This window comes from Ovis canadensis, chromosome 3 (genome assembly GCF_042477335.2).
Source record: "Ovis canadensis isolate MfBH-ARS-UI-01 breed Bighorn chromosome 3, ARS-UI_OviCan_v2, whole genome shotgun sequence".
Lineage (NCBI taxonomy): Eukaryota > Metazoa > Chordata > Mammalia > Artiodactyla > Bovidae > Ovis > Ovis canadensis.
The window spans coordinates 139,434,242-139,449,417 of NC_091247.1; the positions used below are offsets into that span (position 1 = coordinate 139,434,242).

The 15,176-nt window shown below is 49.0% G+C and overlaps 1 protein-coding gene across 1 annotated transcript; it reads left to right on the forward strand.

The window, feature by feature from the left end:
• The first annotated feature begins 4,897 nt into the window (after window positions 1–4,897).
• On the forward strand, window positions 4,898–14,579 carry LOC138438183 (keratin, type II cytoskeletal 73). The gene is made up of 9 exons (XM_069586373.1): window positions 4,898–5,332; window positions 6,571–6,785; window positions 7,600–7,660; window positions 8,267–8,362; window positions 9,105–9,269; window positions 11,814–11,939; window positions 12,327–12,547; window positions 13,489–13,523; window positions 14,323–14,579. Exons 1-9 carry the CDS (start codon window positions 4,898–4,900, stop codon window positions 14,577–14,579), a joined length of 1,611 nt encoding a protein of 536 aa, XP_069442474.1.
• Window positions 14,580–15,176: the final 597 nt, after the last annotated feature.

Sequence of the window (15,176 nt, forward strand, 5' to 3'; positions counted from 1 at the left end):
TAGCATGTGATATGTGTTTAATGTCAAGCCTCGGCAGAAGTGAGTAGCCAGGAGCTATTACTCATTGCTATCTGGTCAAGAAGATCTCCTGGAAAAGGAAATGGCAACCTACTCCAGTATTCTTGCTTGGAGAATCCTATGGACAGAGGAGCCTGGCAGGCTCCATGGGGTTGCAAAGAGTCAGACAAAACTTAGCAATTGAACACACACACACACTGAGTAGGATGAGCCTCGACTGGAAAAATAATGAGAATTAGGGCAAGGATTAGATGTTCTTTTCCTTAACTAGGAAAAGTCAGTGGTGGAAGGAATTTGTACTTTGGAGAGTTCTTTTCTGAAAGTAAAGTAATGAACCAGGACACAGGCGAGTTTTAGGAATTTTCAGTTCTGGAGGTATTGTGAGGTTTATTGAGTACAGTTGAATCATGACTGTGGTTCACTGGTGTGTATCCATGCTCAGTGACTGTCCTGTCCGAGTCTTTGTGACCCCATGGACTGTAGGCCACCAGGCTCCTTTGTCCATGGGCTACAGTCCATGAGGTTGCAAAAAGCCCAACACGACTTAGCAGCTAAACCACCACCAAACATCTTTTGCCATATTTCCTTTTTTTCCAAAAATGAATAATAATTTTCTCAAAGTAGGAAAAGAATATTTGCTCAAACACAACATCTTTCTAAAGTTTCTAATTTATAATGCTCAACTGTCCTCCAAAAAGTAGTGACATTCTACAAGAAAGTCCTTGTCACTTTATCCTGGCCAGTACCAAGTAATGGAAATTTTCTAATTTGATGGTGAAGCAAAATCCCCTTGTTTGAATTAGCGTTTATTTCTTATTACTGAAGAAACCTTTTCATATGCATAGTTTGCCTTTTACATTGCTTATTCTCTTCTTAAAAGTCTTTAAAAAGTTTTTAATTGGAATATTGTTGATTTACGATTTTGTGTTAACTTTAGGTGTACAACAAAGTGAATCAGTTATACGTATACGTATATCCACTCTTTTCAAGACTCTTTTCTCATATAGGTCATCACAGTACTGAGTAGAGTTTCCTGCGCTATACAATAGGTCCTTGTTATTTATCTATTTTGCATATAGTAGTCTGTATTTGTCAATCCCAGTCTCCCAATTTATCCTTCCCCACTTCTCCCCCAGGTAACTGTACGTTTGTTTTCTACATCTGTGACTATTTCTGTTTTGTAGATAAGCTCATTTGTATCACTTTTTAAGATTCCACATATAGTGATATCATATATATATGTCTTTGTCTGACTTACTTCACTCAGGACGACAATCTCTAGGTCCATCCACGTTGCTGCAAATGGCATTATTTCACTCCTTTTGGTGGCTGAGTAATATTCCATTGCATATCCTCTGTTGATGGACATTTAGGTTGCTTCCATGTCTTGGCTATTATAGTGCTACAATGAACACTGGGGTGCATGTATCTTTTCAAATTATAGTTTTCTTCAGATATACATAGTCCTGCATACTGAAGGTTTTCTCCAAAAGGTTTTTAGGTTTACGTTTTAAGTTTACTGTCTTATGAGCCAATTTTTGTTTAAAGTGTAAAACTTCACTTGAGGGTTTTGTTTGATAGATTGTGCTTTTGATCTCCGTTATGGGTTGAATTGTGTCCTCAAAAAAGATATATTGAAGTCTTAACACTCAGTACTTCTGAATGTGACCTCATTTGGAAATAAGTTTTTCAAAAATTTCCCTTGAGACTTCTCTTTTGACCCATAAGTTATTTAGGCATAAATTGTTTAGCTTCCAAGTGTTTGGAAAAAATTTTGGTTTTTTACAATTTTTTTTTTTTTCCACAGTGTGCAGCTTGTAGGATCCTGGTTCCCCAACCAGGCATTGAACCTGGGCTCTCGGTTGTGAGAGTATACTGTCTTAACCACTGGACTGCCAGGGAATTCCTGAAATCTTGTGTTTAAAAAATTTAAAAAAATGTTTTATTTCCCGTTTTATTCCTAGTGATCAGAGAATACACTCCATCTGACTTGAATTTCTTCTTTTGGTTCTCTCAGTTTGTTTTCTGTTTTAAACTGAAGTACAGTTGGTTTGCACGTTGTGTTAGTTTCAAGTGTATAGCACAGAGATTCAGTTATACACACACACATACATTCTCTTGAGAGTCTTCGACCCTAGAGCTTATTACAAAATATTGGGTATAGTTTCCTGTGCTATACAATAGGAATAGGTCCTTGTTGGTTATCTAGTTTATATATAGTAGTGTTTATACATTAATCCCACCATCCTTAGCTCCTGAAGCCCCTAGTTGCTGTACTTTCTTCTCTCCACCTTTAAGATCTTCCTCTATTTATTATATCTGTGATGTCCAGGTTTCTGGTTGTGGTGAGTGGAGTGAATTCACACCATTTCTCCTGGTAGAGCAGAGTGAGAAGAAAGTCTGTCTGCTCCATCTTTCTGGATGAGAAATACTATTCTTTTACAGCATGATTATAGTGCTCATGAGGGTGAAGGGCTTGGCTTTCTGCTTCCTTTGGGCTGATTCCTCAGAGAGGCCTGCCCCCGAGGCTTGAGCACAGGCTCTTGGAGGCACTGCCCCTCTGTGGGAAATGGGGCTGAAAATTAGATAAGGGTTCAGTGGACATCGATTCCCCAGGTGAGGGCAGGGCCGGGACATGAAATGCAAGGGACCCACTATTTGAAAAGCCACTTAGGAGAGATTTAAGGGTAGATGTGAGGACCCTGTCCTTAGGAGAAATGCTTTCAAGGGTCACTGAAGCATCTCTTTGTCTCCTCCATGACTTGCTGGGAGCCCTTCCTCCACCCCAGTTCTGCGAGGAGGGTGAGGGAGGAGTAGTAACTGAAGAGGAGTAGAGGGAAGATGGGATTTGGATCTTGTCCTCAGGAAACTTTCTGGCTGTTTGGGAGGATTGGCACACACCTGGGACACAGGTAGAGACAGGGAGTTAGCATAGACAATCAGTACAGTTTGGGGAAGCTGGCCAGAGAGGAGTGGCTAGACCAGGATGTGATCAGAGAAGGTTTTCCAGGGTATCTCTGTGGCAGGTTCCCAAGGAGAGACGGCCAGTGCGGGAGAGGGGAAGTCAAGACCATGTAGGGGGAGGGCACTCTCACACTGCATGGCCTTCTGAGTGCGAATACTTGCTTTCAGCCTTAGGGAATGAGCTCAAGGCCCATGACAGCAGTCTGTATTGAACAGTTTTGCTGAAACACTACTGGTCTGAATCATGACACTGACATATGGAAAGGAGTCAATTAGGGAGTGCTCCTGGCTAGGACACTCTAGGTCCTCATCACAGCACAGCCTTGTTTCATGGCTGTGAAGTGCAGAGGAAAAACCTTTGTGTCTAGTGAAAGAAGGCTGAAAAGATTGCTAAGGACTATTGTTGATAGTGAAATTGAGACTGTCCACGAAAATGATTATTCTTGACTAGAAAACAGCTTTTTTTTTGTATAAAAAAGAAGAGGAGGTTGAATTTGGCAATTGCTTGGTACAATAGTTGTAGAAGCACCATACTGTTATGTTATAATACAGAGTAAGACCAAAATCTCCACAGAAATGGAAACGAGGGATTGGCAAACTGTTCATCTGAGCACTTGCCTAGTGAAACAATTGCATTTTTATGGAGGAAAGTATGTACTGTGAATGTATTTGGAATTGGGAATTGTGAAACTCTTGGGTCATATACTTTGGTAATATCAAGAATCTGGTAAAATTTAAATGTCCACCCTCTCCCTTAGAATTTTGAACTAGGTTTCTGTCTTATTAATTTATGACCCCAGAACCTAGATAAGACCTGGGACAGAGTCAGCTCTCAACAGAAGTGTGTTAAATGAACAGACAGATGGATGAACAAACACAGGAAGGGCTGGCTGGCTGGCTGGACACACAAATAAGGCCTGCAGAGCTTCGAATGTGGGGTCAGAAGACCAGCCAAAGGAGTTCTCAAGACCAGGGCCTGGTGTTTGTTTCCTCTGGGACTCATACAAAAAAAGGCTCATGAAATGTGATCCTCAACTATAACAGCAAACGTATGAGCTCCTGTTTTTCCATTTGTGGAAGGTGGACCCTCACAGCTCCTCTCTAGGACTAGCGAATTAAATGAGCTTCTGTGTATGAGGAGCTATTTTAATGTTGGAAAGCGCTGCACCAGTGTTAGCCACTGTGAGTGGTGGCAATACCATAACTTTAAGGTTAAGGGTGGCAGTGATGGGAGGGTCCAGAACAAAGTCAGTGTGTGTAGCGAAAGGTGTACAGGGCTGCCTGGTTGGCACAGAGGAGCAGGAGACTCCTCTGGGAGGGCACAGAGGGCCCTGCAACCAGAGGACTGGGCCTGGATTCCTGGTGGGCTCGTCTTCCATGGCCCAGGCCAGCCGTGAGACTGCCTCCGGGAACCCTGGGAAGCCAAGCCACGGAGCCTCTTTCTAACCACATAAAAGCAGCTTAGCCAGGGTCCTGGGTGCAGCCCATCTGATTCTGGTACAGTCGTGAAATCTCTCACAGATGATGCTGTCAATTAAAGGTTTCCCCTCTGCACCCCCACAATCTGGTCCCCTCACTCCCACGTCCTGGGGAAGGGCAATTTTGAGGCTGTGACAAACTTCCCAAGATCTTTCTAGGGATAATTCAGTCAGCCTAATTATCCCATGTTAATTAGATAAGACTCAAATTACAGGAGCAAGGCTTGCAAGCCTAGTACTCTGCGAGGTTTAAGTTATTTGCACGGTGTCTCTGATTTTGCTGGGAAAAAATGATTTGCTCCAGGCAAACTAAGCCCACAAATTAGGGCAGTGCCTCCCTCCCGAGCCCTATAAAGGAGGCGTCTGAGACCACAGGCTGGTAAGCTGCATCGCAGCTAAGGGTTGGCATCTCATTCCAGCTCGCTGGCCTCCCCAGCATGAGCCGCCAATTCACCTGCAAGTCGGGAGCAGCTGCCAAGGGAGCCTTCAGCGGATGCTCAGTTGTCCTCTCTGGGAGCAGCTCTCCCTCCTACAGGGCAGGGAGCAAAGGGCTTAGTGGGGGCTTCGGAAGCCGGAGCCTGTACAGCCTGGGGTGTGCTCGGAGCATCTCTTTCAACATGGCCAGCGGCAGTGGGCGGGCAGGGGGCTACGGGTTTAGCCGAGGCCGAGCCAGCAGCTTTGGCGGCAGCATGTTTGGCAGTGTGGTCCTGGGGCCCATGTGCCCACCTGGGGGCATCCACCAAGTCACCATCAACAAGAGCCTCTTGGCTCCCCTCAATGTGGAGCTGGACCCCAAGATCCAGAAAGTGTGTGCCCAGGAGCGGGAGCAGATCAAGGCTCTGAACAACAAGTTTGCCTCCTTCATCGACAAGGTGGGAATTCCTGGAGAACGACAAGGTCTGTGGCAGCTTAGGATATCTAGAAATTCTGAGGCCCAGCTCCTCCTCTCATGGGACCCAGACCAGCTCAGACTCTGGTTGAAAGACAGACTCATAACATATAATACACCCTAAACTATAAGGCAAGACAGATGGGGATAGTGGTACGCTAGAACAGTGGTTCTCAAAAGGGGTCCATGAACCGCTATCGGTCAGCATCACCTTGGCACTTACTGGGAATGCACATTCTCAGGCTCCACCTCATACCTACTGAACCGCAAATTCTGGGAGTAGGGCCCAGAAATCTGGGTTTTAACAAGCCCCCTGGTGATGTCGAGACACTCTTATGTTTGAGGACCACTGAAGAGCAAAGGGGTAGGAGGGTTTGGGGAAGTAAACATTTCCCAAGCTTAGGGGAGCAGGGGAACCTCACCGCAGGTGACAGTGGGGTAGGGCAGTGACGCATGAGTAGGACAGAGGTGGAGAGAGGCAACCTAAGGAGAGGGAAAAGTCACATGCAGCCTGATGGGACTTGTCTGAAGAATGGGGAGAACTGGGGTTTGTGTGTGTTGAGTGAATGGTGGGACAGGCCTGGAACACCGGAAAAGCACAAGAAGGGAATTTGGGCTTGACCCTGTAGGTGATGTGGAACCACTGGAGAGTTTTGTGCAAGGGAATGGTGGAATGTTCATAGACTGCAAATTGAAAAGGCTGGTTCTCCCCCTGGGGAAATGCTCTGAGGTCATAGGCAGCCAGAGATGAAGGCAACATGGGAGGGCCCGAGATCCCAGATCAATTGGATACCAGCCTCTGGCTGGGCTGGGAAAGGTGGTGATGAAGGAGACAGAGTAGGCAGAGGAGAGGCCAGGCCACCAGAAACCCAGAGAAGGGGTCCCTAAGAGCATGAAGGCCAGAATGGCCAGATTACATGCCTAAGGACTCACCCAAGAAAGGTGGATCAGGCTAACCATCAACACTGGTCCAGGCAGGTAAGGACAGGTGCATAGGAGACAGATCTTGATGAGGGGCAAGCGAGGATAGTGAGGCCCCTCCTGACATCAGTGGCTGCTCCCCAAAAGAGAATTGCAGTCAGACAAAGGACCTGGATGGGAAGGGGTAGGAGAGTCATTTTCTGAGGGATGAGGCTATGTAATGTAAGGGAACACAGCTACTGTCCAGGAAAGAAAATTCCCTGGCCTCTAGCCATTGACTATTGGTTGGCTGGATTCCAGGTGAGGTTCCTGGAGCAGCAGAACCAGGTGCTGGGGACCAAGTGGGAGCTGCTGCAGCAGCAGGATCTGAACAACTGTAAGAACAACCTGGAGCCCATCTTCGAGGGCTACATCAGCAACCTGTGCAAGCAGCTGGAGACGCTGTCCGGGGACCGGGTGAGGCTGGACTCGGAGCTGAGGAGCATGCGTGATGTGGTGGAGGACTACAAGAAGAGGTGAGTGGAACCCTGCGCCCAGGCTGACTGCCTCCTGGGCCCGGGCTTTCCCCACAGGCACTGGGATGTATGCCTCTGGCCTCAGGGCCACTGAGCTCAGGTGAGAGTGACCCGTCCTGAGATCCTCTGCCCAGACAGGATCAGGGCCTTCTCTGGGTGGCCAGGTGGATTAAAGAGTGGACAGCCAGCATTTCAGGCAGTGGTGAGGCTGTCCTAGTTGGTGACTCTCTTGCTCCCCATTCACAAGAGCCCAGCTCTACATACCACAGCATCTCAGGTCCTAAGCTTGTTCAAGTTGCCCCCAAGTTCCCAGGAACCTCCCAGCTGGGCAGGGAGCTGGACTTTCCATTGGGCTTCCTCTCACTTCCCTCAGACCCTAGACATTTAGGCCATGTTCCTTCCTCCTGTCCGAGGGGACAGTCTGACTTCCTTGGGACTCATGCTTGGCAATGGGGTGAAGTTATTGATAGGGGTGTCAGGCAGCTGGGGTGACACAAAAATCATGACTGAGAGAGAGGCAGCGGTGTGTTCCTGTGATTTGTGGGAGTGGGAGGAGGAAGAACCTTTTCACTCTCCAGGCTTCAGAGGAAATCTAGACCCAAGCCATCCAGACCCCAGGTCCAGGAGGAGGTTGCTTCAAACCCTGCCCACGACGCTGGCCACATAGTCCTGAGTTGGACAGATTTGCAAAAATGTAAAATAATATCTATTAAAAGGTACACAGCATGGGCATTGCATCTCTTCTTTCATGATGACACTCCCACACACACCCACACCCACACACACCCTTCTCATCGTGATGCTTCTCCTGCAGGTATGAGGAGGAAATAAACAAGCGCACAACTGCTGAGAATGAATTTGTGGTGCTTAAGAAGGTGAGGACAGGATGCGTGTCCCTTGGTCCAGCAGGGTGAGGAGTGTAGGGGGTGAGGGAGGTGAATCACAGGAAAGACTGAAGTCTCTACCCCCTGCAGAAGGGCCTGGAGCTGAAGGGCCACAGAGAAGGTGGAGGGATTTGCGGCCTGGGGGCACCTTGATGTTTATCTAGCAACTTCACTTTGTCCAGGCCTATGTCTTGTGTAAATGGCAGGAGTGCAGACACGGACAGTCACTCCCCGGCCACGCCCATGGTGGCCTGGGGAACAGCATATGCTTTGAGAAGGGCTGCAGGTTCACCTTCAGCTCTGACCACGGTGTGGCTGACCATAGGGAGGTAGGGCTGTCTCCCATACTCTCTTTGAGACAGAGTAGGCAGTAGAAAGATTTCATTCTTGGATGGGGCAAGAGGAGTTCCGGAGGCATAAGGAACCTGCTCAGGGTCTTGCAGTGAGTTGGGGTGGGGGTCACTTCTTGATCCTTGTGTCTTGACTCCATTTTCTGGGGCAGCTAGTCACTGATCTGGGTGTGGGGGGCCAGCACCTGGGAGACCCCTGTCTGGGCTTGAAGAAGGGCAATGTCAGGGGCTCTCTGGATTCCCCTAGGACGTGGACGCGGCGTACATGAGCAAGGTGGAGCTGCAGGCCAAGGTGGATGCCCTGGAGAGAGAAATCAAGTTCTTTACGTGCCTGTATGAGGGAGTAAGTCTCCCCCAGTTCCTGTCCCTATCCTGGCTCCATTGTCTGGAAGGACAGATGTGTGAATGAGCGGTTACTAACTCATCAGGAACTTTAAGAACCCAGGGACTCTTCAGTGTTGGGATGCTGGGAGCATTGTAGAGAAAAGCAAGAGTGACATCAATCTTGGTACATCCGATGGTGTGCGCCATCCACTCCAGCCTGGCCACCAGCTGTCCCCTCTCACATCCTTCAGGAAGCCATGGGGCCCTAAGGGGTCCCCACTGACCCTCAGCCAAGCATATTCTCACTTCTGCTTGTCTTCTCTTCGCGGCTTGGGAATTTCCTCGGGTCTTAGGCACGAGCCCCCAGGGATGGAGGTGAAAGTCCGCACACCCTTTCTTCCGCCTCTGCGACAATCTGGCTTCAAGCCTCAGCCTGTTGGCCCATTCATGGGCTCTCAAATGTCCTTACTGTCCCTTGTGTGGTGGCCAGGCTCTCTCCCCTCCACCTTCTGCACTCCTGACTGGTCTCAGGTGACATTATGGGGGTCGGTTTCTTCTTGGGCTACTTCAAAACCATCCAGCAGTTTTAGATGTGGTGTTGGAACCTTGGGACCAGTGAACTCCATTCTTGGAAGTTTTGGGGACCACAGCTTGAGTTTATTTGGGAGGGTCTGGGGGGCTCCCTGCTGGGGCAGGCCCATCACCTCAGCAGATTCTTCTGCTCACAAAAGGCACTTCAAGCTTCCTTGTTGCCCCTGCAGGAGATTGCTCAGATGCAGTCCCACATCAGTGATACATCTGTCATCCTGTCCATGGACAACAACCGCAACCTGGACCTGAACAGCATCATTGCTGAGGTCAGGGCCCAGTATGAGGACATTGCTCTCAAGAGCAAGGCGGAGGCCGAGGCACTGTACCAGACCAAGGTGAGCTGCACACCTCCCCAAGGTCATGTGTTCCGGGGCCTCTGGTCCATTCCATGACCTACCATGGCCCACATGCTCACTGGGAGCACAGCATTGTCCAGGGTGCTGGGGAAGCCCCAGAGGAGGAAGAGATGGCAGCTCTGCCCTTAGGAACCATGAAGCCATCAGAGAAAACACACAGCTGAGTGCAAATGAGTGTGTCACAGAAACACGAACCTTGGGGAGACAGAGGTTAGGGAACCAGGTCTGGGTGGGGCAACTCAGGAGCCATGTCCTTAGAGGCAGACAGTTTTGAACTAATTCTGGGAAGAAGGAAAACATGAGTAGTTAGCATCTCAGCTCCCTTGTTAATGACAATAAATTATCTGATCATCTGAGATTAGGTCACTCCTATCTTTTCATTCAAGTCCAACTCCAAGGAGAAAGAGGGAGGTTTGAGTCCCTTAGATCTTGACTCCTCTCATGGGTTATGGGTGGGGAAATGAGTCTTCAGATAATTTAGTTTCTCAGATCAAGATGGCGACTTCCTAATTGTCCTTGAGGTTTATCAGGCTCCTTCTCAAGGGAAACCCACACTCTTGAGACCTTATCTTGCCCCTCCCCCAGCCCCCTTGTTACCTTAGGGGCAGAAAGATTTGACCTGCAAGGGTGTGAGGAAGGGAGGCTTTCATGGCCTAGAGGACAACTCAGGCCGAGGCTTCTTGATAAAGGTGCAAGCTCAAGTCCTCAGTCCCCAAATCCTTCTACATTCCAGCTTCCAGCCAGGATCAGTGATGGCTATGTGGCCCAATCATTCTGGATTGTCAGTGACCAGTGCTTAATCCCAGATTCTTTCTAGAAGAATTAGGCATAAACATAACGTGGGTTCATTTTTTTCTTGAGGTTACCCACACCAGGATTTCTCCATCTCAGGGCAAGCACTCACTGAGCAGAATGGCATCAGTGTCATCCCAGAAACAGTACTTGAATGCTTATTATTACTCCCCTTTTGAAGGTGAAGAAGTGGGGTTCAAGGAGTTTAAATAACTCTCCAAGGTCATTTAGCTGATAAGTGATGGGGCTGGGTCTGAATCTACATGTCTGATGTTCCATAGCATTTAGACAGAAAGTCAGGAGGTGACTCTGGCTGAGGAGGATTTATGAGAAGGGCTCGGGGTGGCTTGGGAGTTGAATGGCAGGAGTTTAATCTCCTGTCTCAGGAGGAGACGACTTGGTGTCAGAATCAGGGACTTAATGCCCTGGTGAGGAGGGCTACTGTGCAGAGATGCAGAAGGCCGCCTGACCTAGCACCAAAGATAAAACACAGGAGCACAGTGAGAAGTGCCCCCTACCTTCCAGGGAACCCTGACTCTAGGACCATGCTGGAGCCAGATATTAGACAACCCCTCAGAGACAGACAGGCAGCGCACAGTCGCTGAGTTCTGGATGTCACGTGTTCTTTGTGTTCCTCTTATGTCACTTTTCAAGGTCATCTGGCTGGTAGGTGAGGGAGATTACCGTATTCTGGGGTAAAAATGGAGTACTCTCTGTTGATTACTCAATGGATGACATCAAATGCAGGAATAATCCCAAGCTAATAGATGACTCCAAATTCGTGACCCATGGTGATAGGATATAACCAAATCTACCCCCGCACTCCCATACACACAAAATGCGCCTCCATGTTGAGCAAGACTGCCAGTAGCCTGGAACTCAGCTGAGCTATGAAGGGGAGGAAGTCCCAGAAAAAATAGGTTGGTGGCTCATCAGCTCCCTCTTTGGTTCACTCATTCATTCACCAGACCTCTTTTCTAGCCAGATTCTGTGCTAGATACTGGGAATTCAGAAATCAAACTAAAGGTCCCTGCCACCCAGTCATTCTGAGTCTGATGGGAAAGACATTGAAATGTGTGGTCACAGTACAGAGTGGTAAGATCTATAGACTGGCATGCCAGGGACTATGGGCACAGATGGGCACCCAAGCAGGGACCAGTGAAGGCCTCCTGGAGAAAGTGAGTCTACCCTGGCTGAGCTGGACCTGATTAGGGGAAAAGAGAGGATGAATGGGGGAGGGTTTTCTAGCAGGAGGGAGGGGCTCGTGCACAGATTCAGAGATTTAAGAGCACATGGGCTCCTTATGGAACCTGAAACTGTTTGGCAGAGGTGCGGAACCAGGTAGGTGATGGATGAGGGCAGTAAGAACTGAGCCTGAAGAGCCTAACAGAGTCAGATCTCAAGGCACCTTGATGCCAGGCTAGGAGTTGTTAGAATTTCACCTTGACTTTGAGGAGCTATCGGCAGAGAAGTATCATAATCAAAGTTGTATGTTGCAAAGCTGCAGTGTAGAGGGTGTGCGACTTTTGACTGTCCTTATAGCTAAAACCTTCAGTGAGATCATCTCTGCTGAAGGCAGATAAATCAAGCCAGAGAACAGGTGTTCGAGTGGGAGGCTGTTGATAGGCCTGGTGAAGCAGGGACCCCTACCTATTTCTGCCACACTCCCCAGGCAAAGGCACGGCCTGCTAGGCTGAGCTTAGGTTCCTGTGTTGGCCCCTCTCACCCTAGTTCCAGGAGCTGCAGCTGGTGGCCGGTCGGCATGGGGATGACCTCAAACACACCAAGAATGAGATCTCAGAGCTGACCCGGCTCATCCAAAGACTGCGCTCAGAGATTGAGAGTGTGAAGAAGCAGGTGAAGGGGCTTTGGGGTCTCCTGGCTCACTCCCAAGGGAGGGGTGAACTGTCAATCACACACTCTCCCCCATGTCCCTTCTTCTCAGGGTCTTCCATCTCAGAACTCCTTTCCTCAGATCGAGCCTCTGTTCTTATCCTTCCACACTTAACTCTCACCCGAATCCTGGAACAATTGGAAAGGCCTTTTCAGAAGGCCGAGGGGCTGAGAATAACAAGCCTCTCAGTTCCAGGTTGACAGGACACTAACCCCATGGGTGTGGCTTTGTTCTAGAAAGTGGGCAGGATAGAGCGTGGTCCAACCACAGCGAGCACTTGGAGGGGGGCCGTGAAGGGAGGCTCAAGGTACCTTGGGACTCAGGGGGCAATGCCACCTCCTGGTCCTCAGTGCTCCAACCTGGAGACGGCCATCACTGACGCTGAGCAGAGGGGCCATTGTGCCCTGAAGGATGCTCAGGCCAAGCTGGATGAGCTGGAGGCCGCCCTGCTCCAGGCCAAGGAGGAGCTGGCCAGGATGATGTGTGAGTACCAGGAGCTGATGAGCACCAAGCTGGCCCTGGACATCGAGATCGCCACCTACCGCAAGCTGCTGGAGGGCGAGGAGTGCAGGTAGGTGATGGGAGGGCTCTTAGAATGTTAGGGCTGGAAAGACTTTTGGAATCCTCTGGCTTAATTTCCCAGGTGTGGGTGGCAGGCTGTTGGAGGGGTTGGAGATACTTTTTAGGTCACCTACAGACATAGCCTTAAACAGCATCCTGTCAGATAATAAGAGGTGATTTCCTTTATGGTTTTCTTTCCAGTCTTCAGGCTACAAGGAGAAAGCTTCAGCATGGTGCTCTTGTATATTTGACACTGATCTGACACTTGCAAAGTTCAAAGTCTCTGAGCAGACAACAATATCTAGCCAAATTTTTTTGTTTTATTTATTTTCAATGCTACTGTTTTTGTCTTTTTATTTTGGTCCAGTGATACTGGTTTTCTATGTATCCTGTTGATATAAAACTTCCTTTTAAGAGAAATACATTTTTTTGGTCACAGAGGACAGTGAATGAAAAATACTAAACATATAACAGTATGAGTTATATGTGGTCATAGCAACAGTTGAAAGGGTAGTACATGAAGTGTTGACACTTGAAAATCCCCATTCTAACCTGGCATTATTTTATGAATGAGACCCAGAAAAGAGAACTTATTGGTCCTAAAGTCATAAAGTTAGTTCCTATTGGCAACACCTGATGCTAGTATTTCTACACATGTATTTATTCAGACAGTAGCCTCATAGGGATGAAGAAGTGGGCTGATGAGAAACACAGCAGGAGGGCCCCTGGGAGGTGGTGTTGCCACAGGGGCTCCAAGGTTGCAAGGTCACACATCTCCTAAGGGGAAAGACCAGGGAGAGGTGCTTAGAGTCACCCAGGGCAGGTCATGCCACCTGGCCAGCTGGAGGACTTGTGGAGGCTGTGCTAGCCTGGCTGACGGTTGCAGGCTGGGGTGAGGGTAACTCAGATTCCATGTGATGGAGATTCACCTGTGCTTTTGTCCCCTTGCAGGATGTCTGGAGAATATACCAATTCTGTGAGCATATGTGAGTATTTCACACCTCTGAAAGAGTATTTTTAGCCTATTAATGAACACAAAGGAAGTGGTCCCCTACCACCAGGACCCCCATGGAACAGCCTAGGTTCTGCCTGCTAGAGCAACATTGTCCTAATCTCCTGTGCTGAGACCTGCAGCCTCTTCCCTGATGGGGTCTGCTTCCCATCACATTCTGACGTTTCACACTTCCCCATTTCTGGCCCCTTCCCCAGAAACCTCACTCATAAGACTCTCAGCCCCACGCTCTTCTGCCACCCACCATCCTGGCTTTGCTGCATGCCGGAAGCTGTGAGTAGGAAGAAGGGCACCTCCTCACCCAGAGTGAGACCCGGGTGTGCACAGAAACATCGTGCACAAGCAGTCGAGATGCTGCCCTAAAGGATTCAGCCTGGTCTCCTAAGAGAAGCCGGCAAAAACCCTCCTATATCAAGCACTCAGGAAATTCTTTGGAAAAAATTAAGAATATCTTCTTAAGTTAAACGCAAGATTTGCTGGCTTACATGATGCGTAGGCATCATCTGCTCTTTGGGGGAAGCCCCTGCTACTCCTGTTTGTTCAAAGAATGAGAAGGCACTGGGCTTGTGGGTCCTGTGGGATCTGGGCTGATTCTCCTGGTGCTTGAGCTGCTCAGGAATTGAGCATATGTCTAAAGCCAAGTCCCCAATTGATGTGGAGTGTTACTTAGGAGGGACACATTTAATCTAGGTAGAGCTGGGAGGCTGGAGAGGACTTTGGGTCAGCCCTGTCCTGGGACACACACTTATTAGTCCTCCCTCTGTCTTTCACAGCCGTCATCAGCAGCTCCACGGCTGGGACCGCAGGCACGGGAGCCGGCTTTGGGTACAGCGGCAGCGGCACCTATGGCTATCGGCCCAGCTCTGTTGGTGGGGGCTATAGCTTCCTGCTGGGGGGCTGTGTCACTGGCAGTGGGAACTGCAGCCCCCGCGGGGAGGCCAAAAGCAGGTTGGGGAGTACAAGTGAAATCAAGGACCTGCCGGGAAAGACCCCAGCTCTGAGCTCACCCACCAAGAAGACCCCAAGATAAAGTGAAAGACAGCTGTCCAGACAGCTTGCTTTGGTTTCTCCTGGACTTTCTTCTTCAGGAAATTCCTCCATCACATTTGTTATCACCTCCTCGCTTTTCCTCACCACTGTCATCTCCTCTCTCGCAACTCTCTGCCTTAGTCTTTCTTAATAAGGAGTCAGGACGACAGCCCATCCTTCTGCTTCTATACGAAGAGGCTTCTTAACGCAGCCTCCCCTTCCTGCAGAATTGCCAGGGATAAAGACTTGACCCTTTCCTGGCTGTAAGCCCCTTGCAGATGAAGCTTTTGTCTCAAGGGCAGTCCCAGTCCTCCTGCTTCCCCTTCTGTGCCCTGGTTTAGGTAATTATTTGACCATGTGCCCCATGGGTACAGACCATTACAGGTCCACTGACAGACCTGCAAGGACGGTCTCTTATTAGATCAGCATCAGCTCTGGGGACATCCTTGGTCATTAGCTGTATTTACCTTGCATGATCCCTGCAGACTACAGCCGGGAGAAATCCTGCTGACTGGCCCGTTGGTGAAGGGATTTGTCTCTCAGCATGTGCCTTCTTGTCCTCATTCAGGCCTTTCTTCCCTGCTTCCTCATCTTACCA